Here is a 26,054-nt window from a genome sequence, read left to right on the forward strand (position 1 = left end):
TATCATTGTATTTTTTGATTGCAATGCTATTGTATTATTTTACTTGTTGTCTTTGATTTATTCATGTTTTTACTATTACTATTGCCTAGTAACATACTTTTTTACCCATCGTGTATACAAATTATTCTACTTCAGCTGAGTGAAACAAAAGCACATGTTACAGAACATAGACTCTCTACACACAGTTTGCCACAGAAAACAGAGAGAACTGAACAGAAAATGCAGTTGAACCTTTATTGTGCAAACTTTTACTTTAACATGTTTTACTGAGAATAAAAGACGACGTCGGTGGACACAGTGGCAAGGTACTCTGAAGAAAGCATGTGGCATTAACTATGTCAGTGTGATGGGTTTACCAATACACACCAGTGGGTCAATAAACAGTTTTTCATCATTCAGTTCCTCATCATACATTCACATCCTGCAAAACAATAACATGGCTAAATGCCCCTTTCCTCACAAAAGAACGTAATACTTAATGACCCACTGTATTCACAGAAAATGCAAATAACTCAATTTACATTTTTTATTTTGCATAAACTGTGCATCATTCACAGAATCTACATTAAAGAACAGTGGAGCCGTGAGTAGTGAAAATATTCCCTTCATCAATAGGTCATTTTACCCATAAGAAATACATACCAGCAGTCAAATCAAAATCTGTGAGGGATCAAAGGCCTAATGACCTCATTGGCTATCGTATTTATAGAAGCATCTTTATGGCCCTTTAAACATGGACTTCTGTGTACATATTTTATTTAAATATAAACTTACTGTATATAAATAGCCTTATATACTGACAATGTTTTGCCTTCACTCCAACGACCAACCTTTTTTACCAACAAGCCACTCTTCCTTCATTCTCACAACCTCCGTATATCACAAAAAAAGACGAAAGATAAAGTTAAGAAAAATAGAAATAACAATTTATACTTTTTTTTTTGCAAGTCAGGAAGACAGCCTGAGGGCATCAGGCCACTTTCATTTTACATCTGGATCTCTTCATCGTCCTGTATGTACACTGCACTGACTGCAGTGCACACAAGCCTGAAAACACCTGATGACACTTTTCTTTCAGCCCAAAATGAAGATGTAGGTTTATTCTCCGTAGTCACAGGTCATTTAAAGATCCTTAAATATTTATATGACTCACAATATATCTCAGTAGCACATGGCACTGTTGAGGGTCAAATTCATGTGGAGTATTCCTGTCCATTATTGTATCTGTTTAAAATAGGTTATTTTTTGTAACTTTTGCAGGAGCTTCTCTACCATCTGCTTGGTGAAAAAACTCTGAACCTTTCAGTATTTTGAAAACAGCTTAGACAGTGTTTTTATATTTCTTATAGATATTCAATTTATTATTACGTCAGGTATTATCCAGGATATGCGATGCATGCATGTAGTCCAGTGCATTTTTATCTAATTGGTGAATGTCTATGAAAGCTGATATTTCACACCTTGTAAGCTTCACTGAATTATACTTCTCATGTAAACTGAACCTTTCCTGCTACCTCATATAAGAGGCATTCAACTTGCAAATGCATGTAACTCAATTGTATTGTGACTTTAAGTGACAAGTATAAGACCAAACCAACATTTACATTTTGGGCGGAATTATTAATTTAAAGGTCCAGTGTTTAAGATTTATGAGAAAGGAATCTATTGGCAGAAATTTAATATAAAATAATCCTTGTGATATTTTTACTAGTGTGTTTCATCTCAATTGTACAAATATTTGTTTTCTTTACCCTAGAAAGGGCCCTTTATATTTAAATACTTTATATTTACATCGGGAGCAGGTCCTCTCTACGGAGGCCGCCATCTTTCTTTACAGCAACCCAAACTGGACAAACTAAACAGCTTTTGAGTTTTTATGACAACTGAAGGCGACCACAGCTTCTCTGTCATGTTCGGAAGGGGAGGGCGAGGTGAGGGAGATTCAGCTGCAACATGCAACTTCACCACTAGATGTCGCTTAATTCTACACATTGAACCTGTAAGACAGGGTGTATATAACATTATGAAACAATGTCTTTGCACTACAAAGTTTGTCAGAATATCCACGTGTTGATTATGTAATGTTTCACTGCTGTGGCTAATGTAAAACACCCACTGGCACAGTAAAGCACACTTATGCCAAGAAACAATGGTTCCCTTTAATAGAGCAGACGGGTACTGAGAGAGACTAGCATGCAGGCTGGTGAGATGTCAGGTTGTGGTGAAAAAGCATCATGTCGCAGGGGTCCAATGTTTCCCATCATTCCCCTGAAGGCGGGACAGCGGTGAAACTTCTCCTGCTCCCCGCTAAATGTGTGGCGCCGATCTGTCATTCGTTACTGTTGGCCTCAGCTTGACCGTGGCGAATGGATTCCCTCCCCTGCAGGAAGAAAATCATCAGAAATCACATTGAATTCACAATGGAACTGAGCGGTGACCAGTGAGTTTGTGTTAGAGATGTAAGGTCACTCACCCTAGAAAAGCAGCCTTAGCAGTCCCATTGACTAAAGACACCTGTCGTCAGAAACACAGAAGAAAAGACCCATTGAAGATCCAGGACGCATACTTTCAGGGACACACCAGCACACACCACAGTCACCAACGAACCCGCACCCTCCCTCCAGCTGTGAACGAAGTCATTGTTGTCCGACTGGTTTTATTAGATTTCTCATCAACACTTTCCCCCCCTCCCGCCCTCCCTCCTTCCTAATCCGCGGAGCTTTGACACATACTTCAGATACAACTTCAGACCTCAAGGAGGCTGGAATCTAGACGATCTAGAAATGCCAGCGAGAGACGAACTCCTCTTTTTCTCTCACGTGAGGATGGAGATAATCCAATCCTCTTCACAGAGTCAAGTGAGCATGGGGACGATGACGTTGGAGAACATAAATAATTTGAGTAATGCGCCCTGAGGAATACCGAAGCCACATATTTGCTACAAAATGCTGTAAAAATGTTTATGGAGCTACAGCAGCTGATAAATATGTCAGAGTAACTCTCGTCAAACCCATGAGTTGGTTTTTTGGTATGATGTTTTCATTTTAGATTAGTTAACTATCTTTATGTATGCATTAGCTACAAAGCTTATTAGGAAGGATTTTATTGCAAATTGCCAATTGCAGAAAAACATGTACTACCCAACTCTTCCAGCAGAGAGAAATCAAGAGCCAGAAGTCAGACATGCAGCCACAGTTTGGATCAAACTTTTATTCTCTGGCCTTTAAGTCCCTAAATCGTCTGGGGTTGAGTTATATTGGCAACAAGCTTATTAAATACATATAAATGGAAAAATATCAGGCATGTTTAGGGGATGATATTTATGATTTTGTGAGGTTTGGTCCAGATCAAATAAGAATGCAGATCTAGATATTTTAAATTTAAAAGGACTGTTGGGCCTTGTTGTAGATATCAACTCATTTATAGCTTATTAAATAAAAGGCAAAACTTTTTTTAAAGTCAGCCTCTGTCCATTTCCTGACTGTAAAGTACTTAAAATAATATTCAGGAAAACATTTTATATACACCCAACTTTTAATCTTTAAAAAATTCCAAATAAGATTTCCTGATAATAAAACTTCCTTAAAGATTCTGTCAAAAGTACCAGGATTAGTTCCTTCTTAAGAAAAGGCAGGTAGAAGGAAATAAAAGGACATATAGTATGATATGACAGTAAGTCACATAATTACTGTACAATACTGGCCCAAAAAGCCAAAACAAAGGAGTTGTATATTTAATCAAGACTTTGTTAAAAGTACAATCTGAACTTTATACTTTTGTTTACCATATTAAATATATTGTCATTAAAATATTTGTAAAACCCATATTAAGTTAGAGGGAACAATAAGAAAAGGGTCAAATGTTGATTAAAAAGTCAATTTTTTCATAGGCTACAACCTGTAGTTTAAGGAAACTAAATCAAATGTTAAAAAAGTAACCAAACTAATCTAGTCCTGCTAAAAAGTAGCTAACGTGTTTGGGGATTATGGGGACGAGAGTTAGAGGTTTATGTCCTGGTGAAGCCCTGAGGCTGCAGATATAAAGGACACTGATTACAGACAGAGCAGCGAGGAAGGTGATGATGAGGAAGAAAGAAGAGTGCCGGGCTTGCCTGTTGGCAGAACAGCCACTAGCTCATTTTCAATCAGCTGACACAGTGCGGACCCAAAATGAAATGGTGTCCGTACCCTCTTGTCCTCTGTGACTCTGTCCTCAACAAATCTCTCCCTCCTTCCTGAATGAAACTTGGCTCGGAGCATTTTTTCCTCACTGTCGAACAAAGACTATGTCCCCATTTCAAAAATGCAAATACATATCTCTCAGTCTCCCTTATCCTTTTGGGAAATAAATGTCTGGATGAATGAGGTGTATTTACTCAAACGGGTTGGAGGAATTGAGGTGTGTTTCTGGTTGTGATGTGTTTTCAGGGTGTGGAGGGTGATGACTGTGCATCAAGGAGACGGTGATAAGACGTGATGGCATTTCATGGCGTGGGCGTGGAGTCTGCAGCGACTTAGGTAAGGCAATAAAGATATCCTGCCGGGAAATGACGACCTTTTTTAGAACACGATGGTCCATTTAAATATAAACTCATACATGGCCGCTATCCAACACAAACAAATCCTTCCCTGTGGCAACCAGGGCCTTAATTCCTGCACCTACAGCTTTTTAAATAAAGTAACTTGTGTCTTTATCTAAAACTACGCTGACTACGTACACATTGAACGGTATTTTGTTTATATTAGCATAAATACATATTAGCTAATCATAGTATAAATGGGGTTACAGCTGCATATGATTAAAAGCGATATATAAAAAAAATGCATAAAGTGATTATTTGGGCATCAGAAATAAGATGTGAATACTAATCATATATGGACTCTAGTTTTAGCTCTGTTTTTGGTCTCCACCAAATCTTGTTGGTTTAGTCTTGCTTTCTAGCCATTAGACTTCCTGATAAGTTTACATGCAAACTAGCTGTGCTGCATTTGCGAGTGTTTTTCCTGAACCACTCCCTGCATGGGCTGATGGCAGTGAACGAAAATAGTACAGCTGCAGAGACCAAAACAATAAGCTGACAGACACTCATCTGACAGCTTATACCCACTGGTAAGATGAAAATATCAAATACAGCACCTTTAAAGTAAATTTGTTATTATGTTCTTAAAAACCATGTTTGTTTGCACCTTTATCCGTAACAATCAGCTGGAGAGAATATTAAGTTGAAAAAAATGTTAGTATTAGTATAGCTGTTTTCAGACATGCACTGAACTCCGGGATATATTCGGAGGGGCTGTATGTGAGAAGGTGGCCAAGTTAGTTTGTGCGAACAATCTGCAGAGTTTCTCCCGTCAGCCCCCTGGTAAAAACTCCACAAAACGTCCGAGTGAGCCCAAGTGAGAAATGAGAAGAAGATTGTCCAGAAGATTCACAAGCAAACGAGGAGGCATGTTGGTGAAGCTTCTAACATGCGACATATGCAAAACTGAAAAAAACAGAAAGATAACAAACAGGTTCGGGTCGTGCTCTTCCAGGTGCTGCCACTAACCTTGTTCTGCGGTGAGGGCGTCGAGGTGACTAGTGGGCGGGGTGGGGGGTCGTCGCTGTAGTCTGGTGGTGGAATCAACACCAGATCTTCCTCCTCCTCTTGCAGACTGGCCACACTCAGACTACGCACTGGCGTACTCAGATTGCTGCAAATACATAGGTAGGAAAGCTTCAGCTAACGAAACACCAACTGTAAACACATTATTGATTCACTTCCTGGCATGCAGTCATGTTTTTTTACCTATTTGATAGAACTGGCCCAGTGTAAGGTCGGCAGTAAGATGAGGGAAACCAGCCCCGCCTAATACAAAAGACACAAACATAACAAGGTCAAAAAAGATCACAAAACATTGAAATGTATAGAATCCTAAAAAAAGTCACAATTGTGTCCATGTAACAAACACATTAGCTAAAACAGCTTAGATTATATAGACTACATTACAGAAATTATGTGTTCCCCTCAGACTGTACTTTCTGTGTAGGAGACCACCACTCTAAATCTTTTCACGGTTTACAGTAAAATTTGATAAAAAAAAAAAAATTCTAAGCTTTTTCGAAGTACACAATGTGCTTGGGAAAAGGGATACTTTTCAAAATAAAATCAATTAGGTTGTTTTGCAGTAAACAAGGAAGTACTTAAATGTGCACCTTACTTAATCAGTTATTGTACATGGATGTTAGACTTAGAACTTAGAAAAATCCAAGATCTGCCACTGAGTGATGATATCGTAATCTGTCCATATTTCCCTTCAGCGAACATGATGAATGCCTCTTTTGAATTAGATCCAGTAGCTGTACGTCATTCAATAATTATATACAAGAGCTCTGCTTTTCCGAGAGCTTTCAAAAGCTGAGTCTCACTGCAACAGACTCCAAATAGATCCAAAAAAAAGACGTTAAATATATAAACAGACAGAAATTTCCTTCACTGAGACTCAGGAGATGTCTCCAAGTCACGTCGAGTGAAAGAGATGGTTTGTCAGCGCGGTGCAGTGGATTTGTTGCTAAGAAACGGAATGTTCTGTGATTTATCCCCAGCATGTTGACTTCCAGACAAAACGCCGCTGACTGCACTAAAACCACTCTGCCTCCAAAGAACACTTCATGACACAAACACAATCGGGGAGCAGATGCGTTCAAAGTGACAACGAAAAAATATTCAACACGAGCTCTGTGAGCACGCCCTCATCCATACGGCTGAATTCTGAGTCCTGACCGATCTACTGAAGGGCTGGAGGTGGCTGCTCCTGTTACATATGCACCGATGACTTGTATATATGTATTTACAGTATATATACATGTTTGACCCTGATCATCTAAGTAGACAAGTAATAGATGTGATGTCTGTGCAGGGGAGTATTACATAGGGGGGAATTTGTTTTTGAGAATGGAAACATGTTTCTCTCATTGGTGTGTGTGTGTGCGTGTGTGCCTGGATTTGTTTGCATGCAGTGTTGTTAGGCAAGAGAGAGAGAGAGAGAGAGAGAGAGAGAGAGAGAGAGAGAGAGAGAGAGAGAGAGAGAGAGCTTTACGACTGTCATGTTGAACATTCCTGACATAGTCTGTGTTTCATGGTGTATTAGCAGAGCAATATATTAACAAAACACAAAGCAGAAACTCGTCCTGCCACCTTAGTCATGTGAAATACGCCAGCGTCAGTGCAGGTGCATATTTGCTGGGATGAAAGTACATCTCCTCTCCTGGGTGTGCCAACGCTCCTATTCAGACTGTGTTCCTATCAAGTACGCGAGGGAGGGATTCCACAAACACACTTTCTGTGTGTCATTGCGGGTTCAAGTCAAATAAAAAGAAACTACAGATTTTCTAGCCACCTCCTAACACTATCATAAAACAAATGGGGACATCAAACCCAACGATGCGTTTGTCTTTGTCTCGTTACTTTCCAACTCCTCCAGCCTCTTCTCCTCTTCACATGAGATTTGTAGACTACAATAAATCTAGAATGTCACTGAGTAGAGCTCTTATCTCCTCTTTACGAAACCCCTTATGAAACCACATTTACATTCAGTAAATCCAGAGTTTTTCCACAATAGTGTTAATGATTGCCAGGCTGCCCCAGATTGTACATACTCATAGATATAATTCTGAAGAACACCCTTTCTTACAATGTTGAAGACAGAGAATAACAAATCCTGGATCCACCCCCTGATCCAGATCCGCACCAAAATTGAATCGGTTCTTCCCTGACCCATACCACATCTTTCCCACAAGTTTAATAGTGGTATGTCCAGTAGTTTTTGGTTGAGAACCAACCAACCAACCAACCAACAGACAGGAGTGAAAACATAACCTCCTGGTTGGAGGTAAATAAAGGTAAAAGACCAGACATATCCCTTAAAATGCTGAGATGGATAAAAATAATAGTTTAAGCCACCGAAAATACAACTGAGATAATTATTCCGAAACATTATTTTCATCGACAATTTTCTCTGAAAACTTCCTCTCTTCACACCGCCATCAACACATCCCTGTAATATCCAAATATTGAGTGGACATATGCAGTTAGAACTTACTGCCTTGTCTTCTCCAGCTCTCCGTACAGCCAGCCATCCTTCTCCTCGTGACCGAGCACGGTGAGGATGTCGCCCTCGTCGAAGCTGAGGAGCGTGTCGTTGTTGCCCGACGTGTGAGGGAAGATGGTCCTGACCCGGTTCTTCCTGCCCACGTTGAGACCGGACGACTGGGACACCGACCGGTGCATGCTGTCATCTCTGAGGCTGCCCTGGTCTGGAGGCAGCAGAGGTTCATAATCACATATTAGAGATGTCGATATTTGTAAACGCTTGAAATTAAAGATTATTTACTTTATTTTGAAAAGTTCAAAGGGATACAGTTTGTCCGGCTCTGACCATAGGTAACAAAACACGAACACCACCGCCGTCTCTAAAGCTCATTCATTATCTCCGCTATGGAGGTTTTGTTGTTTGTTAGTTCACAGGACTACACAAAAACTACTCAACTAGTTCCCATGATTTTATATGGAGGGGTGGGGCACTACCAAAGGATGATCCTATTTCATTTTGGTGTAGATGATGAATACAAAATCAGACATGTTGTGGGGACTAATACAAAATTCAGATAAAAAATGTAAATGCTACTATTTTGATGCTTGGATGAATCATAGAGGTATTTTTGAGGATGTGTGTGTTTGCTTATACCTGAGTTGTTCTCTAAGGAGGTGTGCGAAGACCTGGGCTCTGGGTTGAACATATTGGCGAGCGGGCTTATCTGAGCCTTCAGCGGTGGTGCTGGAGGAGGAACCATTGACTCCATATTGTTCTGAGAAGAAAGCAAAGATGTGTGATAAGAAAGTGCACCTATATGACAATATGACCTGTCAACATTATCACAGGCGTTTCGGGGGCTTGACCTCATTTGTTACGGAGACAGTGATTTAAAACGGTCATTACTGTAATTAGGGCTTATCATCATCCTCCTACGCAGCAATAAATAGCTGTGGCCTGAAAATATTCGGTGACCTTTAACAGAACGTGACGACAACATCGCATATCATTTCCCATGGCTGATAGCCAGCTCACAAGCGGCTTCAACACAGCTGCTTCCATCTGATACGAGGGCTATCAGTAGCTTGGAAAGAAGGTCTTCACGCAGCAAGACAAGATAAAACCTGAAGCACCCTCCAGTAACTTATCAAAGTTTGTGATCAGAAATGACAGGTCTTTTCTAAAGCTAGTGCTCATCTCACAGTGGAACAATTCGGAGGCCAGTTTCAACACAATTCCATACGTGACCAGTCAAAGCGCACCCTGTTGTTGTGTTCAACCAGCGGCGATTGTACTGGAGTCGGGGCGAGGCCCTCGATCATGGTCTCCACCGTCTCCGGCACCTTGGTGATGTCGCTGCACTTCTCCTGCCAGCTGGGGAGCCTCGTGGACAGCAGCTCTCTGGCCTGGAAAACACCGGAGAAAGAGAGAGAGGGTAGAGAGCAGGTCGGTTTGGGAGACACACACCGGAGGGGAGGGGCTCCTGGTTGCGCAGGACCGCTCGTGTCTGTCCACGCTTACCTTCCCGTGGAAGTTGCTGAGCTGATAGGAGAACATGCAGTGTTTGTCCGCCAGGAAGCAGAAGCGTCTCTTTTCTTCCAGCAAGGCCTCCCTGCAGCCGTCGGCGATGAACTTCTGCATGTCCGTCTGGCGTGACGAGATGGTCTCCATGTACTGCAGACAGGGTCACAGGGCAACCCGGAGGTCAGGGTACGGGATTAATAACTAGCCACTAAACAAGGGAGGACTCACATGTGAACCTTACTGAATCGGGCATTTGGCATGGATGGTAGGGACAGGAATCGGCAGGGACCTCCCGATACGATATAATCACGATACTTAGGTGGCGATACGATATGTATTGCGATTTTCTTTGGGTATTGCGATCCTGTAAGTATTGCGACTCGATATTACGATTTCTTGCGGGTTTTTTTTTTAAATACTGGACCATGGAAAACAATTGAATGATACCTTCAAATAAAACACAGTCAAATTCACTTAGAGCTTTACAAGTTTTATTTCAAATATTAACATTAACTTAATGACTGCTGGGCAGCCGATAGAGAACATAAATAGAAATGTGCCCTATTATTATATAGTCCCTGTCAACTGCACACAAACTGACAGATTAAGAAATGTATGCCACTTAGGCTACTTTTAAACAATAAAAAGAAGGTAAATTAAATAGAATGAATAAAAGTTTACTTAAAATATAAACTTTGAAAAAAACTTAAAGTAGGCTATGCTTCACTGTTGGTGCATGCAGGCTATGCAAAGCTAGTGCTTGGATATGTTTAGATTCTTGTGCAAAAACAAGAGCTGGTCAACCTGCTCTGGGATGAGGTTGGACTTCCCCCCCATATATCGCCCCCCCGTATAAAAGTAATAAATATATATTAAAAAAAAAATACGTCCCCTTCATTGCCCCTGATTTAGAAAAATCCTTGATGCACCAAATTTTCTCCAGGTTGTCATGCTGACAGTAAAGCAGCCTGTCTCTAGGGGCTCTGTAAGAGACCCTCTTCTGCTCCCTGCCCTGTTAGACGCTGAATCCAAGCTCTTCAGTTCCCCTGGCAAACAATCGGCCAGGCTCTCAGCGAGAGGTGGGAGGGCAGACAGACGGTTATTAGAACGCTGAGCCGCTAGCCTTGTAGTCCACAGATAATGAAAAGTCCACTCCTGGGGCACCTGGTTCCAACCGGTTAAGATGACTTATTGAATCGTATGGACCCGTTTTAATAGGTGCTATTCATGTGCAAGGACAGACTTGAAACTTCAAACATCTTTGCAGAAACGGAAAAAAAAGGAAACCGAGGGAGCCGAGAAGTCACAAAAACCCTTTACAAATCTGCGATAACTCAATTAAAAATTCAGTTAAAGCTTTGTTTAATTATTCCCCCGAAAGGAGCCGAGGGCTACTTACTGTCCTTCATCACGTGAGGCTGTAAAAACAGTGGAACAAATTAAACCTGGAGACAGGAGGGAGTTATTACTCACATTGTGCTCTCCCTCCTTTATCTCACCACACTGATCGAGAAAAGTTAAAGCCTGCTCGTCAGTGGTGCACGGCAACAACTATGTGCAACACAATGCATACGCGGCGTGAAAAGAACAGAGTCAAGATGAGTTCAACTTCAAATTATTCTTTGTGCACGTCTGTTCACTCAGAGGTGAAATTGGTTTTGACTCTTTCTGTCTTTCCAGTGTGATGTCTAAGATGCACGCGATACGGTTTCATGAGAAAGTTTTATTCAACTCTGAACCTGTGGTTTCCTTTGTTTCTTCCTCAGCATCAGAATCAGCAAATTATATAGGGGCTGATCACATTCTACACTTATACATCGATGATCATTTGTATAACTCTCGTACATTCCTGAACCTACTAGGAGTATTTTCTTTTATTTAGTTTTGCTTTTCTATACTTGGTTACTATGATTAATAAGTCACAAGATGAATCAATGAAAACCAGAATCAACCTCAAACAACGTAAATGGTAGACACGAGAAGAGTTGTATACATTACACATTTGTATTTGTTTTTATAAATTCAATTTGACTGTATAGTTTAATGGTTGCGTCTTAATTTCATTCACTTTGAATCTGACATCTCTTCCCTGTGTGAAAATATGTGAAGACACGACTAGAAAGAAAAACCTGGAATTTCAGTCGTTTTGCTAAATGGACACAGTGAGAAGTCCCCTGGCCTAGCCTGTCCCTCAATTGCACATTTGTCCTACTCTTATCGAAAGCATCAGTGCATGAGAATGTAACAGCAGCGTGCTTCAAGAGCCATGTAAAGTGCAAGTCTTGCTTGAAAGGGAAAGGTCGGAGCTTTGTTTCAGTCTCACCTCGTTCTCTTTGATGGTGTATTTGGACAAGTTCTTGCCCTGGCTTTTCCTCCTGAGCTTCTTCAGGTCTGTCTGAGAGCGCTCCAGGGTGTCCTGCTTCAGCTTGTGCTCCGACTGGTAGCGCTTGAAGGTGGCCTGCGTGAGAAATTTGGCAAAAGACACGTTTGAGAAATTCGATAAATTGAATTTTTATGTGTGTAGCTTGTATTCACAAATCACAGTTTGCGTTATCGGGCTTCACAATCTGAGCGAGGACATCATCTGCCTTTAAGCATCAACTAGAGTGACAACAAACACAGATTCCTCTTCCAGGACGGACACAAGTGTGATAGAAAATATTCGACGGAGATGAAAGGAGGTAAATCATAGATGAGAACTGTAATGATAGAGCTGTGGTCAGTAATAGTATATGTTGGCAGGCATATTGTGTATCTAAACACTGTAGTCAAGTGGAGGAGCAGATTGCAGTTTTTATGATACGAACATGATAACCTGACATTGGGTGAGAGGCGGGGCACACCCTGGACAGGTGGCCGACCCACAAAGACTAACAACCATTCTCAGTCAATTTAGAGTCTCCCATTAACCTACGCTGCATGTCTGTGGGAGGAAGCCAGGATTCAAACTAGGAACCTTCTTGCCAGCCACTGCTCCATAAAATATTTGTATAAAAAACTCTCAAAAGAAGAGGGAGGATGGGTGGCACTGAAGAATACTGGCCTGCAGTTTAGGGTGACACTTACATTCATGTATTTCACATCCATCTCTGTTTTCTTCTCCAGCTCGATGATAATGTCACTGTGAAAACTCTTGAACTGCAAAGAGAGAAAACACACACACACATATATATGTTGCACCTTGCATCATCGAGCGTGCACGCTGCTCTAAACCCAATGTGCAGGTCTGTCACGTGGCCTGTTATGATAAGAGGGGAGAGACCCGGTGGAATGTATAGCCGTGTGGTTGGGAGAGGATGAGATTCCACGCAGCAGTGAGGGCTTATCAGCCTGTTAAGGTTAAAGATTTACAAAATTTCCCTCTCATAGATAAATAACACTCGGGCCGGGACTAATCGGTTGGAAAGCCAAGAGGGAGGAAGCTAAGACACGTTCCTTGCATGTTTCAAGGTTTTCTTGAGGGGTGGGTTTCAGTTTTTAGGCCACATTCGACTTAAATCTAGCACACTTCAATCGCAAATATCTGAAGCATTTCACCCCGGGGCAGCAGGGGTCAGGAATGATTCTGTTGCTCTTCCACTCCGTCACGACAACTTAACCCCCCCAAAAATGAAGGGAATGAAAAAGGTTGTAGAGTTTACGCGTCCGCAGAGGAGAGAGTGTTGCAGAAGGCCATTGCTGTCTATCAAGTGAGGTTAAGCAGAACGATAATGGCCACAGAGTACGTCGAGGAATGACAATCAGTCACTCCTAGAGGCCCCACAGGTGAGATGTCACTGCGCAGATTTACTTCATGACATAATGGCTCTTATCGTCCTTCAGGTCTATTTTCGTAGATGTAGGGAGAGCAGGTTTCTGCGCCTCTGTTTTTTAGCGTCAACAAATCTAGAGAAAAGTCTAAAACCTACAATCCTTCCATCCCTTAATATCATCCCCTCCATATTAGACACATTTACATGGATAGCAATGATCTGATATTAACCCAATTAAAATATGGCCTGAATAAGCTACTGCATGTAACCAGCACTGTCTGATTACCTTAACCCTTAGAACTCCTGGACTATTTGGCTCTTTTTGAAATCTTTTGTATATGCATTTGTGTACCACATAAAAATAATTTGTCGGTGAACCATCCCTTTAATGTTAAACCTAACAAATAAACATGGACCGATTACTCCTCATTGACTATTGAAGGTACTTACACTCTCGTCGAGTTCATTATGGAGCTTCCTGTGGGTCTCTGCAATCTCCATAAGAACCACACCTAAAAACATCAAGAGCAACGTTTAGTATTGGAAGATCATCACAAAGAAAGAGAATCTTGACGTGACTGTATGGTCCTGTGGTTTTGTACTGGGACCAGGCTCAAGAGGAGTTTTTAAGTAAGAGTGTGACACTTAGGGAAATAGGCTTCCTTGTATAGACAGTATATAAAGGTGGAAGAAATGACTCGCTCCCTAAAAGTGAATGAGGAAATGTCTCAATCGCAATCGCAGCACTCAAAGGTGCTTTCTGTCATTTAACATAGTTCTTAATCCACTGGTGCATGTTTAATGCTAATCTTTCCAGGAAGTTAAATTACTAATTTGATGCTAATAAAATGGGGTTAGACGTGATAAGTGACAGCTGAGATCACCTGTATAAACGTAATCTTGTCTTTTATCAAGCCTTACATCTATCTTTACACCCCCCATTTTACAGACGTATCTCCCTTCAATATTTAAAGAGCTGTCAATAAGTAATCTCTATGAAAGGTTCTGGTATTGTGCGGTCCGATACAGAACAGTCTCCATTCATGGACAGGCTCCACTGTAGATAGAGCAGCATATGACATGAGACAATGGGAGTGAGTCAATACTGTAAACAGAGGTGGACAATCAGAGGTAAGCAGTTTATAGTGCTACCTCTGTCACAATGGGGTGAAATCTAGACTGGAGGTTTACTATAGGACACGGCGTTCTGGTGAAACATGTTAAAACAGTATGGAACAACACGTCTGGACATGTGACAGTGTCATAATGAGAGACTTCAGGGGTTTCATCACCTTCGGCTCAGGTGCCAGGTTTTTACTTTCTTCTTAATTTGATCCTGAACCCAAAGATGAACTCCTCTGGCCTCACACACACCTGACCCACAACCAGGCATTCCTCCCCACACGCCTCCACTCAAAGCAAACAAACGTAATAACCCGGCGGCACAGAGGTGCACTTCTGTGATCCAGCAGGCAGCGTCCAGCTACAACAACATTGCCCTCTGAAGGTCACCAGAACGTACTGGTAAAGGCCCTCCTTTGTCCCTCGACAGAGAGGGGTGGCGCTGGACGCTGGGGCTGTTTGTACAGCCCCAACAACGGGCCGCGTGCCGTGGAAGGGGGCAGGCTGAGGATTTCTGGGAGGGCGTTCAAAGAGGCCGTTGTACACCTGCAGATTTCACCTTTGGGGTTAACAAGGTGTGAACACATGCCCGGGGGAGGCTGCAGAAAGCTTTACAGTTTGGGATGAACGGTGAAGTGCATGATTCTGTCATATGAACAAGTGAAGAAGGGGAGTTGGCGATGAAAGAGACAGAGTGTGAAGAGGTCTGAGAATTCGTGCCCGCTGGTTTTCCATCCATGGAAATATAGGTTTAAAAATAATATTTCTATATCTAGTGAGAATCAAAGTCCACACAAAAGACGCACCTGGTTACACAACTTGTTTTAAATGTCTACCAGTTGTTCAAGTTCATGAACAACACCGGGAAGCCCCGTCTCCCTTTATCTTATCTTCTATCTCACTCTGTTGACAGCAATCCGATGGTGAGTATAAGTGCCAAGATAATCAAATCTCTGTCAAATATATCATAAAGTGTATTGTGTATGTAGATACTGTGACTCACATTGAGGAAATGAACTTTGAACATTAAAACACACCGTGTTTTCAACTCAGCAGATATGACGACATACGCCAAGGGGAAAAACACCAAGTTCCAAGAGAAGAGTGACAAAGCATAATAAAATACAATATAAAAAAAGAGAAATCCTTTGGTTTTGTTATAAACAAGCGGCTCAAAATATACTGTTCCTCTTAAGAGCATTCATTTGTTCCCGTTCTTTGCACCAACTGTATGAAATGCCTGTTTTACAAGACAACTGATATGGCACAGGGCGACGCCTTTCACATTCCCAACAGGTGACGTGGTTTATGAGCTGGCAGTGCCCTTCGCCTTCCCCTCTCCTGCCTATCTGGAGCGTGGTGAGGGAGCTGTACAATATGTGGTGGCGCCGGCAGAGCAAACAGCAGCGGCCGAACCTGCTGGCACCTTTTCTCCGGCTCACCTTTATTTCACCACTTTATCGTTAGTGCTGAGGTCAGCGGCGGCCGTTGGTCATCTACTCTTCACGCTCCACTATCACGCTCGTGCATCAGCCGGCGTGTACGTGCAGGCTTAAAGTGAGTGGGATGAAACGCAGCCACCTCCTATGTGACTCAGGGCTGCACGGTACCTCAGTGCAGCTGGTGATAGGTCGTGTTTGGTGGCTGCCTCAGATGAGCTACTCCTGCCTCGTATTCGTAATGATGCTGCTGTGAGTCATGGTAATGGCGTCATGGTGGAAACACAAATATTTACGTTGATTAAACTCCATAAGGACAATGGGAGTGTGATCTTACTAACTCCTCTGTCATCCATTGAGTGTAAATCCAGTCATCATAATTAACAACCACACCTCGTTGAAACAAACTGGATCTCGTAACTCTGAGAATAGGGACACGGTTTCCAAACTCCTCGAACAACCACAAGCAACAACCTCGATCCAGCTCCAGATCAGATCAGGATTTACCTGTAGCTTTCCTTTTTTGGTCAACTACAACTCCCATGGTCAAGAAGTAAGTCCGACACTGCTTTGAGGCTAGTGTTTGTTAGACACTTGTAAACAAAGGGATTACCAGGTGTGCATAGGTTTAGAATTATTCATTTCTGGAAATATGAAAGTACAGCAACACACTGTGGCCGCACACTGCAGGCTCTGTGGACGCACTACAGATATTTGCATTCAGTTTTGAGCTTGCATGAAAGAAACTCTCGAAACACAATCACACTGACAATATTCTGAACACGCACACAACTTAGACCGTATACGGTTTCACTACCGTTTCCCCTATTAGCTTGGTGTACCACATTTACACACATTTAACTTGCAAACACTGATTTGAATCTCGTATTTACATTTCTCACAATTTGCGTGTAATTTGCGTCACTACCCTAATAGATCCTATTACGGTCTTTGCTCACCTAGAAAGACAGAAGTACACGGGCATCAGCACACTGCAGGCTGCAGGGCAGGTGCGCTCCTGTGTCTCACCCGTAAGTCTCCCTGTGCTGCCCACAATGCCTCCGTGGGCTTCACTCATCATAACCATCAATTGACCTACTGTTATGTATTACTGTTGACTCGCAGACGAAAACATAACTGGTGAACATCAATACGTGTATAAATTAACCAAAAAGTGACCCAAAACTATCAAAATATATGTGGAGGGGGGGTTTCTGTTGCCAATTATTATGCCAAACATTACTATGGGTCCCACACACAACTATTGATTCATGCCATATGATTGAATGCTCGGGAATGGAACAAGGCTTTGTAGCTTATAGTTCATGCAGTTGACATATTTATACCATCATAACAATGTACACTATTTTTAGTTCTTAGTGACTATTTAATCACTTCGTCCATAAAAATGTCAACAAAGGTGAAATAACACCCATCATCTTCGAAAGTCCTGAACTTTGAATTTTCAGTGATGCAATAAAAGCTATATGTTCTACATGTTATCACTAATTGTGCTTTATAACATCCTAAATGATTAATAGATGAACCAAACTAGCTGCCGATTATTTTATTGGGCTAATTAATAATAATTTCTTCACACACACACACACACACAAACACGCACACACACACACACACACACACACACACTAACAGTGAGTAGGTGCCATTCTTGACTATTGATTATCAGCTTATCACACAAATAATAATCAAAAGTGACCGTTCTAGTTTGTATTAATCCAATGTTTTATATAGATTTGATCATCGACTCTCATTCAGCAAGTGGACTGTGTTTTATGTCACACAGTTTGAGGTTTCCAGCAATTTCCAGCAAATACTGTCTGAGACCTGTAATATCCTCTGATACTGAGGGTTTCAAAAGAATCGCAGGATATTTTAGTGAAACAACGGGAGTGTTACAAGGTTGTAGAGGCTCCAACTTCACGCCTTACTGGGCAGTAAGCCTGTGGTCCTTTAGGGAAACTACCAATGGACTGGAGAGCCTTTAGTTTAATGGTGAGTGCAGAACGGACCATGGTGTTTGAGCTCTGGGATCATTAGAGAGTTGTGGAGTGTGACGAGTGAAAGAAGAATCATAACTTCCGTCCCCTTTTTGATTTGACCTATTTCAGTGTGGTTTGGGACAACAACTGTGTTTATGCAGTTGATGTAAGACACACACAATCACACACACACAGGCCTACACACACTATTTGGCTGGAACAAATGACAATTGACATTTTTTTGTCCAATTGTGTCCAAATATTACAAACACCTTGAGACTTTCTTCACTCAATTGTGAACTGATTTGATTTTCGTGGGATCAGAGGTCAAAAGACATGTTGTTTTGACTTTAAAAAGCATGATTCTGCATTATGAATGAGATATATTGGAAATTTCCTGAGGGAATCCTTTTTGAAAACCAAATTTGAATTGGTTAGATTTGAGAGGTCAAAGGTCAAGACCATGGTGGCCATATACATGATATCTCAAGTCTGCCTGTCAGGGGTCAAAGGTCACTGTGACCTCATGAGTCCTGAAAAGAATGTATGTTTACTGAAACTGCACTGGTTGGCGGAGGCACACAACTGCTGCATGGAAATTCTAGTTTTCAAACAGACGTACGTCTTTGTCCCTGGTTCCCTGGGGCTGCTGATGGCTGTTCTTAAAGGCCCATCATGTGCAGATACAAGTGGTTTGTGTCTACAGAGCAAATACTCCTGTGAAATAGGTCTAAGATGTTTGAAATGTCACAGACAGCAACAACAACGTCAACCTCCCTTCAAAAGAAATGACTGCTCTCGAAAACAAAACCCAGTTAGAGTGGCTATCAGCGGGAAACACTCAGCAATCTCCCCGTTCTGAATCCTCCTTCGCCAGGGTGGAATAGAACAACTCTGTCTAACATCACCATTTCTCATGCTGTCAGCATACTTCAATATTTCAACAACAAAAAGAACAATTTCGACCGAAGCTTGACAAAACAGCTCAGAGAAAAGGTGGAAGGGGTGGGGTTCGTGCTATTCTTTCTCCATTTGTAATCTCAACATTTCAGTCCTTCAATAGGCCTATACCTGCTTTTCACAGTGGAATAGCAACTCCCTGTGGAGTCCAGCACAGGAAGCTTCTAATTGTACACCCACTGAAACTGAAAAATACACAATCAGATGTGGGACATAACAGCTACACGGCCATGGTACTGTACAATAGGTGGATAGCATTAAATGCAATTTATCCACCAGTGTAAAGCTATCTAACAGGTAGTAGCTTTGAAGCGATGCACTCTACATATTTTACTCAACTATGGCCCCTGTGGCCTAAAGTATAAGGAAAGAATAATGTAACATTTAAATGTACAATATAATACTTCAACTCTCGATAAAAGCCATGGGTAGAGCTAATATGATGCAACTAGAAAGCATGAATAGAATTGTATAGTATGTTGTACGACGATGTAAGTACACAAGTCAACAAAATATAAAACATGGGTCTAATCGGTATAGACAAGTTAGGTATGACCTGGTTAGCCCTTTGATAATATTTGTGAAAGAAAGTACTTGATGTGTGTATGTATATATCCATGTATATTAAGCATAAACAGAAGTAGAGAGTAGCTGTAACATCAGCTAATTTGTAAGATGAGGATCGTCTACAGCTACTGTCAAAGTTCCCATGATACTAATGTAATATACACGTCTTACAATTTTTCTAATATTTGGTATTGTTGGTACAACTACTAATTAGTACGAGCATAAATCATGTAAGAATCTGTGTTTCCCTTGTTGTCATAGAGTTTGAGCCTCCACACACACACACACACACACACACACACACACACACACACACACACACACACACACACAGATAAGACTTTGGGGTTTGGTGAGGCAGATGGAGGAGCAGGGGACGAGCCTGGATCCCTGCTCTGTGTGTGTCTGCCTGTTTGTTTAGCGTGTTTGCTGCTGCTCTCACTGCAGCGTGTGAGAGAATTCCCACCGTCTCGCTGTCGTCCAGTTCAACGCGTCAAGGAATAGCGGCATATCTGGCAGGCTGGGAGCTTTTTTTTTTACTAGAAGCCATTTTGAGACGTTTCTATATGGAGTCGGATTCTTATATTTAAGGTCAAACCTAATGTTTTCTTTTTTCAACCATACTTCTGTGGTCAACACATTCAGCAACAGGCACACGCTGATATGAGCAGACGTTAAACATCTCACTCTCACTCACATTCCAGTACGGCTCTATTGAACAAAAACCCTGAACAGAGGGAACATAGACATAACTTTGGGGTGTTTGTGGAGCTGTTTTGCGCCGTGTTCTCGGTACGCGGTGAAAACGCAACCGGCCGACCGAAGAACATATCATTTAATGAAGCGATGAAGTACCGGCATTGTTGAGTGACAGGTGTGGTGTGACCTGATAAACTCGACCATCGGTTCATAACACATGGGTACGGAGAGCTTCTCCAGTCACGGCAAATGTTTCACTGCACATTTGCTAGACAAATAAGAATCTCTGGAATGGCACTCAGCAGAGCACAAACCTGCGCCGAGGTGCCAACAAGCCCCTTAAACCAATTAAAATCTAACTAAACCAAATTTCACACACTTATAGATCTCAGTAAATTTGCCAGATTTTCTCAAGAACCATTAATTATTCCATGAGAAAATGGTAAGAAATGCCCCTAAATTTGATGGGTTCTTTCCTGACACCTGGTCCGTTCTGTAGTTTTTGCGTAATCTTGATCAAAAACAAACAAACAAACCAACAAATAAACGGGTGAATACATAACCTCCTTGGTGCTTATTAACTGGAATACAGATTTCCTTTCCGAGTGATAATATTTCTATGAGTGCAGTGTTAAATTGAAGTGAGAGGGATTTCGTGTCATTGTGTGATAAAGCTTTTCTGAACAGATCTCATCCGTGTATCTCGATATGTCAGTTGACGACTTATTCTAGGAAATGACGGCTGTCTGAGAATCTGCTAAGTTAGCATTTAGAAATGTCCAGGTAGTTTCCTTTTCAGATAGACGCTTCTATAATTATCCACACTGCTACAAAACTTGAAATAAATGTTAAGGTGCTGATTGGTCAGAGGAATATCTTAATGAAACAGTGCCCAATGAAATGACTTCACTGTGACGTCTGCAGCTTCTGCGCCTTTCCTCGCGTCTTTGTTTACGTTTCCACCCGATGTGACTGACCGATCCAATCTTGTGTCTCTCACACTGTGACAGCTCTGTGAAAACCACTTCCCCCTTCACACAGGCTGACGTTTCATCAAAATCTGTTTGACTTGGCAGTAATGCAAATGCCAACTGAAAGAAGAGGGCTCGGTCCGAAATACCGATTCACCATCCACAGGCTTTTTTTCTCAAAGCCACGCATCCAAATGTAAGTAATATTCACCGCGGTCACCGTTTTCCTTTAAAAGACGATGACAGGATATTATCTCTCCATTTTAAACTGTCCCCCTCGGACTCCTTGCCTGATAACAACCTGACATGACATGAGGCCACGCAGTTTTTAGAACCAGAATATAAAACAGAAGGTCTTTATGAATTTAATAGCACTGCATTAGGGACCCCTGATAGAACAACTAGAGATGAGTCATGGGATGAATGCAAAACAACCTCGAAGACATGATGACAGCCTCAGAGAGGAGAGGGAGCATGAAGCGAGCCTCGGTTCTGTTAGTGCTGTGTCACGAGCGTTCAGTCCGGGTTAATGCCAGATGTCTGCGCTATTGATTCCAGTATACATCAGGATGTTTGGGTGAACCCAGGGCGACATGTGAAGAAGTTACTTTCATCATTTCAAGGTGACTTTTTAAGAATGATGAGAAGACAACTATTGGGTGTGTAGGATACATGTTTGAGACTCCATCCAATAACCTTAACAACAAGCACCTAAAAATCTCACTTACTTACAGAGTAATTGTGTTATTTGTATGAATCGACCTGCAGTAGTTTAACAAGAGATAATTGGCTGTGAGCACTGACTTCTGGGAGTCCTGTCAAGTCTAACCTTCAACTTAGTCAAGAGAGTTGTGCTTGTAAAACTCCACAGATGGTGTTTTTACAGTTGTTTTTATGGAAGGTCGCTGGCTTCAGAAAGAGCTGGGATGGCTGTTTCCACCTGTTATCAGGTTTTACACTTAGTAACTATAGTATAGTATGTTAGTGTATTCTGAAGACACATAAACATGGTTCTGCTTTTCTCATCCAACCCTTGAGAAGAAAACCAAATGTCCAATTATTCTTTTAAAGGCGACATAAACTGTTAAAGGAGACATATACATGTACTTATTCTAACTGTTCTAGGTTGTTGGTGAATATAAAAGCTCAAAACCATAAATTTGTGGTAAAACGAGCTCTGCTGCCCGTAAAGTTCCCGAACCCCCTCGTCATTAGCCCGGACTGACACTTCTACACACTGTGATGTCATGTGACGTAACTTTTTCAAGTTCAAGTCTTCATCACAGAGACGGTCCAGTGTGGATTTCGCTCACTGTCGGTAGATTTGACTTGGACACTCACCGAGCTCTCTGGAGACCGGAGACACCATGGCATTCTCCCCGATCTTTGACACTGCTTCAAAATAGACCTTTCCGGCAAGAGTCATCGCTGCGTGGGGGAGACACACAAACATTGTCAAGTTACTCGCTGGTTAAAAACAAGATTTAAAAGATCTTTTTGTGTTCTGGTGTGAGAGGATTTTGATTAAACTTTGATTACCTGAGACGGATTTCTCATAGTTCTTCCCGAGGGTGACCAGGCTCCTCAGGCCCGGGTTGAACTGCTCCATCACATTCTGGGACAAAGAGCAGAGATACAAAATATGTGGAGGGACGCGACAATCACTGATTCTCCTGAGACATCTGCCTTTTTTTCATTATGACACGTCACACCAGGAAAAGCACAGGTATAAATGATCAGCGATTACCGGAACTCCACTGTTAATGTTATCAGGAACAGCTTGGCATTTCCTCCTGGGACTATTGTCGAAATATCTGCTGTAACAGAGCCAACTTCAAACATACTTTGTAAGCCACTTTCTCTTTCTATTTCTCTTAGACATCCCTAGTTTCTTATCCTTTGGGTTTTTTTACAGGAGGGAGCTTAGAAGTCATGAGGGTCATTTTTGTGGGAGTGGGTGGAGAGCAACAATACACGTTGGAGCTGTTGCTTCTATAAATATCAACCAAGCGTGAACAATAAAAACTTTCAATTTTTAACCCGACCCCTACGCGTCCATCCAAAGAACCAAGTCCCACACAAAGTCGCAGCTATTTGCAGCGTGGACCTCATCAAGCCCCCCCACCACACACTTCTTTCTCTCCTCCCCCCCCCCCCCTTTCCCTCTCCTTTCTCTCACTTTCTATTGAAATGACTCAACAATCAAGTTCTGTTCACCTCCCCGGCTCCATTCCCCAGACACACCCTCGGCAGAACAATAAAGGAAGGGGCAGGTATGACTTTACATGCAGAGAAGAGGGCAGAGTGGAGGAGAGAGTTTTTTTTTGTTTCTGTCTTTCTCGGTTTCTCTCTCTCTCTCTCTCTCTCTCTCTCTCTCTCTCTCTCTCTCTCTCTCAGCTGAAACTGTGTTATGAGTCTGTCACACACACACACACACACACACACAATCTGTATTGACAAACCAGTGAGGACATGCCACTGAAACACAATTCTGTTTCTATGAGAAATAAAATAGTTGGAACCTATTTATCTATTTTCTTTGTTAAATTTTTCTCCTCATGTTCCTTTTTTTTATTAAAAGAGTTTCTAATGCACGGTTGCTATATAACTAAAGTATTAGAGACATTTGCTCTATGATAAACTTTTACAACTTCAAGAAGGGCTTTCTCTTATATGTTTCTTATTTTTGTTGATATATGGGGACATGAAATCCTCACAGGAACTTGAGTCCACACACACACACACAAACACACTTACACACACAGGCTTATCAAGTGTGAGATACAGCAATGTAAAGTTGAGTAGATTAACCTGGGCCGACTAAACAGGATTGATCCCATGATCAAGTGGCTATTGATCTGGTTTCAGTGGATTTGATTTGATTGTTGGGTTGTGTTTAAACGTCTCTCCCCCTCTCATCACACATGAGGCAGGCAGGAGGACTTGGACTGCACTTTGATTTACACAGCTTCTAACAACAGGGTGCGTCCCTATTGTTGTTCGACTTTCCAGACTGTTAACAGACTTCATAAATACTTTCTTTCCCTGGTAAACAACAAGTTATGCAAGTGGCCCATACAGGTGATTCCCTACAGTGCGAATGCAAGAATAATGTGCGTTTGATATGCAGTTACTAATAAAAGGAAATAAATCTCCCATAAAACGTGACCAGTCCTAATAAAAGACACTTATTACACCAGTCTGACTTGTTTTTGCGATCAGGGGGAAATCACAACACAACTCTGAAAAGCTGGTGTCCAACTCAAACACAAGCCAAGCACAGCCGCATTATCCACCAATGATCGACTGATGAGTTGAGTTCTGTGTGTCACTCACCTTGTACGTGCTTTCTGTGAGCTTGCTCACACCGTCTGGAGCCCGAGACATGATGGCAGCTTGTTCCCCCAAAGCCCACAAGTACAGTAAAAATAAAAACAACTATAAAAAAAAGAAAGAAAAATACAGATGGAAGGCTTCGTAGTGCAGGTGCTCACTTCACTGCGAATAGTAAATCCCAGAGGCGGACCTGCTGCCTGTCTGCACCCTCACCCTCACTGAGAGCATGTGGACACAGAGACGCTCAGCAGCCGACGGGGGAGCACGTCACACTGACAGGAACAGCGAGAGAGAGCTAGAGAGAGAGAGAGAGAGAGAGAGAGAAAGGGAGCTCCTCGTGCGGGGGGAGGAGGCGGGGAGGGTGTTTGTGTGACGTCAGAGAAGGCGTTACAGTAAAAGTTTCGGTTGGTTATGACACATGTGATTTCCCCATTATTATTATTGTTAATTGTTATTTTAATTTTTATTGCTAGTTATTCAGTTAGTAAGTTAAGCTTTATTTGCAAAAACTGAATAGTCCTATAATTGACCAAATACACCTTAAATCCACAGGGATTAAAACACACAGACTTTTGTTCCAATGTTTCCAAAGACAAGATGAATATAAACCTTGTGTAAATTGTTAACCAAGGCCATTATGATCACATGTTGTGAGTCCCGTAAACAAAACTATGCATAACATTACAAATTATGCAAATTATTATTATTATTATCATTATAAAAACTTAAAATGTTCTTTATCTAGTAGATACAGTAAAAATAGAATACTTTGGCCCATTATTACCAAAGTAGCCATAATCAAAGTAGACCTAGTTGTAGTGCAGTAAAATGTGACAAATGTGAGTATTAAATTGGTAAAATATGACATTGCATTAGTTGTATATAAAATATATAAATACAATTTAAATGAATAGATTTACCTATTTACATTAAAGTATAGACTTTTAATTCAACTGATTGATGAATTGTGTTATGCACATTCATCTAAATTATAATATTTGTCTTCTCCACTTGACAACATGCCTGGCAATTTCTCATTTAAAATATAGAAACAGTCACTGTAAGGTTCATGGCCTTGTGGTTGTGATGTTCCTGGGTGTTTAGCGCCATCATGTGGATATATGTCTTGTTCCATTCTAAAACATTAATATTTTCTGTCTTTATTTAACTCTCTTGGAGACATTCAGGATATACCTGAATGTCAATGATAGCATGATTACATTATCAAAAAATTAAAAAAACATAAATGAAATATATAGTAAATTAAAGCTTTTCAATATACGATATATAAAGTATATAGTATATAGTATATAGTATATAATATAGTATATATTATATTGTATATGTAAATATGATTACAAGTTAGCATTAAAAAACATGAAGATTGAAACAAGAACACAGAAATTAGATAGAAGTTGAGGCAGGGAAGTTAGTGATGAAGAATACAAACCATTTACCGTTGAAGTTTTATAATGAGAGGCTGACTCACCTAATTTAGACTCGGGTGACCTTTAGACAGTCATTTGAGCAACGTTGATCAGCCAGTTTAATAATCTCCCCTCAGGCTGCAGAGAAACAAACATTATCAAACTCTCTGAAGGCCTCGGCC

At 41.3% G+C, this 26,054-nt stretch overlaps 1 protein-coding gene across 2 annotated transcripts; it reads right to left on the minus strand.

Annotated features, from left to right (window-relative positions):
- Positions 1-220: 220 nt before the first annotated feature.
- On the minus strand, positions 221-24,740 carry baiap2l1a (BAR/IMD domain containing adaptor protein 2 like 1a). Of its 2 annotated transcripts, XM_053414084.1 has the most exons (14): positions 24,446-24,740; positions 22,649-22,724; positions 22,451-22,537; positions 13,799-13,860; positions 12,663-12,734; positions 11,920-12,054; positions 9,594-9,746; positions 9,335-9,478; positions 8,727-8,847; positions 8,082-8,295; positions 5,789-5,848; positions 5,549-5,693; positions 2,474-2,514; positions 221-2,380 (listed from the first exon to the last, which is right to left on the minus strand). In XM_053414084.1, the coding sequence occupies exons 1-14, from the start codon at positions 24,494-24,496 to the stop codon at positions 2,308-2,310; spliced, it is 1,434 nt and encodes a 477-aa protein (XP_053270059.1). In that variant the 5' UTR covers positions 24,497-24,740; the 3' UTR covers positions 221-2,307. The 2 variants fall into 2 exon arrangements, with proteins under 2 accessions (XP_053270059.1, XP_053270060.1); XM_053414085.1 differs by lacking the exon at positions 2,474-2,514.
- Between the last annotated feature and the right edge of the window lie 1,314 nt (positions 24,741-26,054).

The sequence above is a fragment of the Pleuronectes platessa genome, chromosome 21 (genome assembly GCF_947347685.1).
Source record: "Pleuronectes platessa chromosome 21, fPlePla1.1, whole genome shotgun sequence".
Lineage (NCBI taxonomy): Eukaryota > Metazoa > Chordata > Actinopteri > Pleuronectiformes > Pleuronectidae > Pleuronectes > Pleuronectes platessa.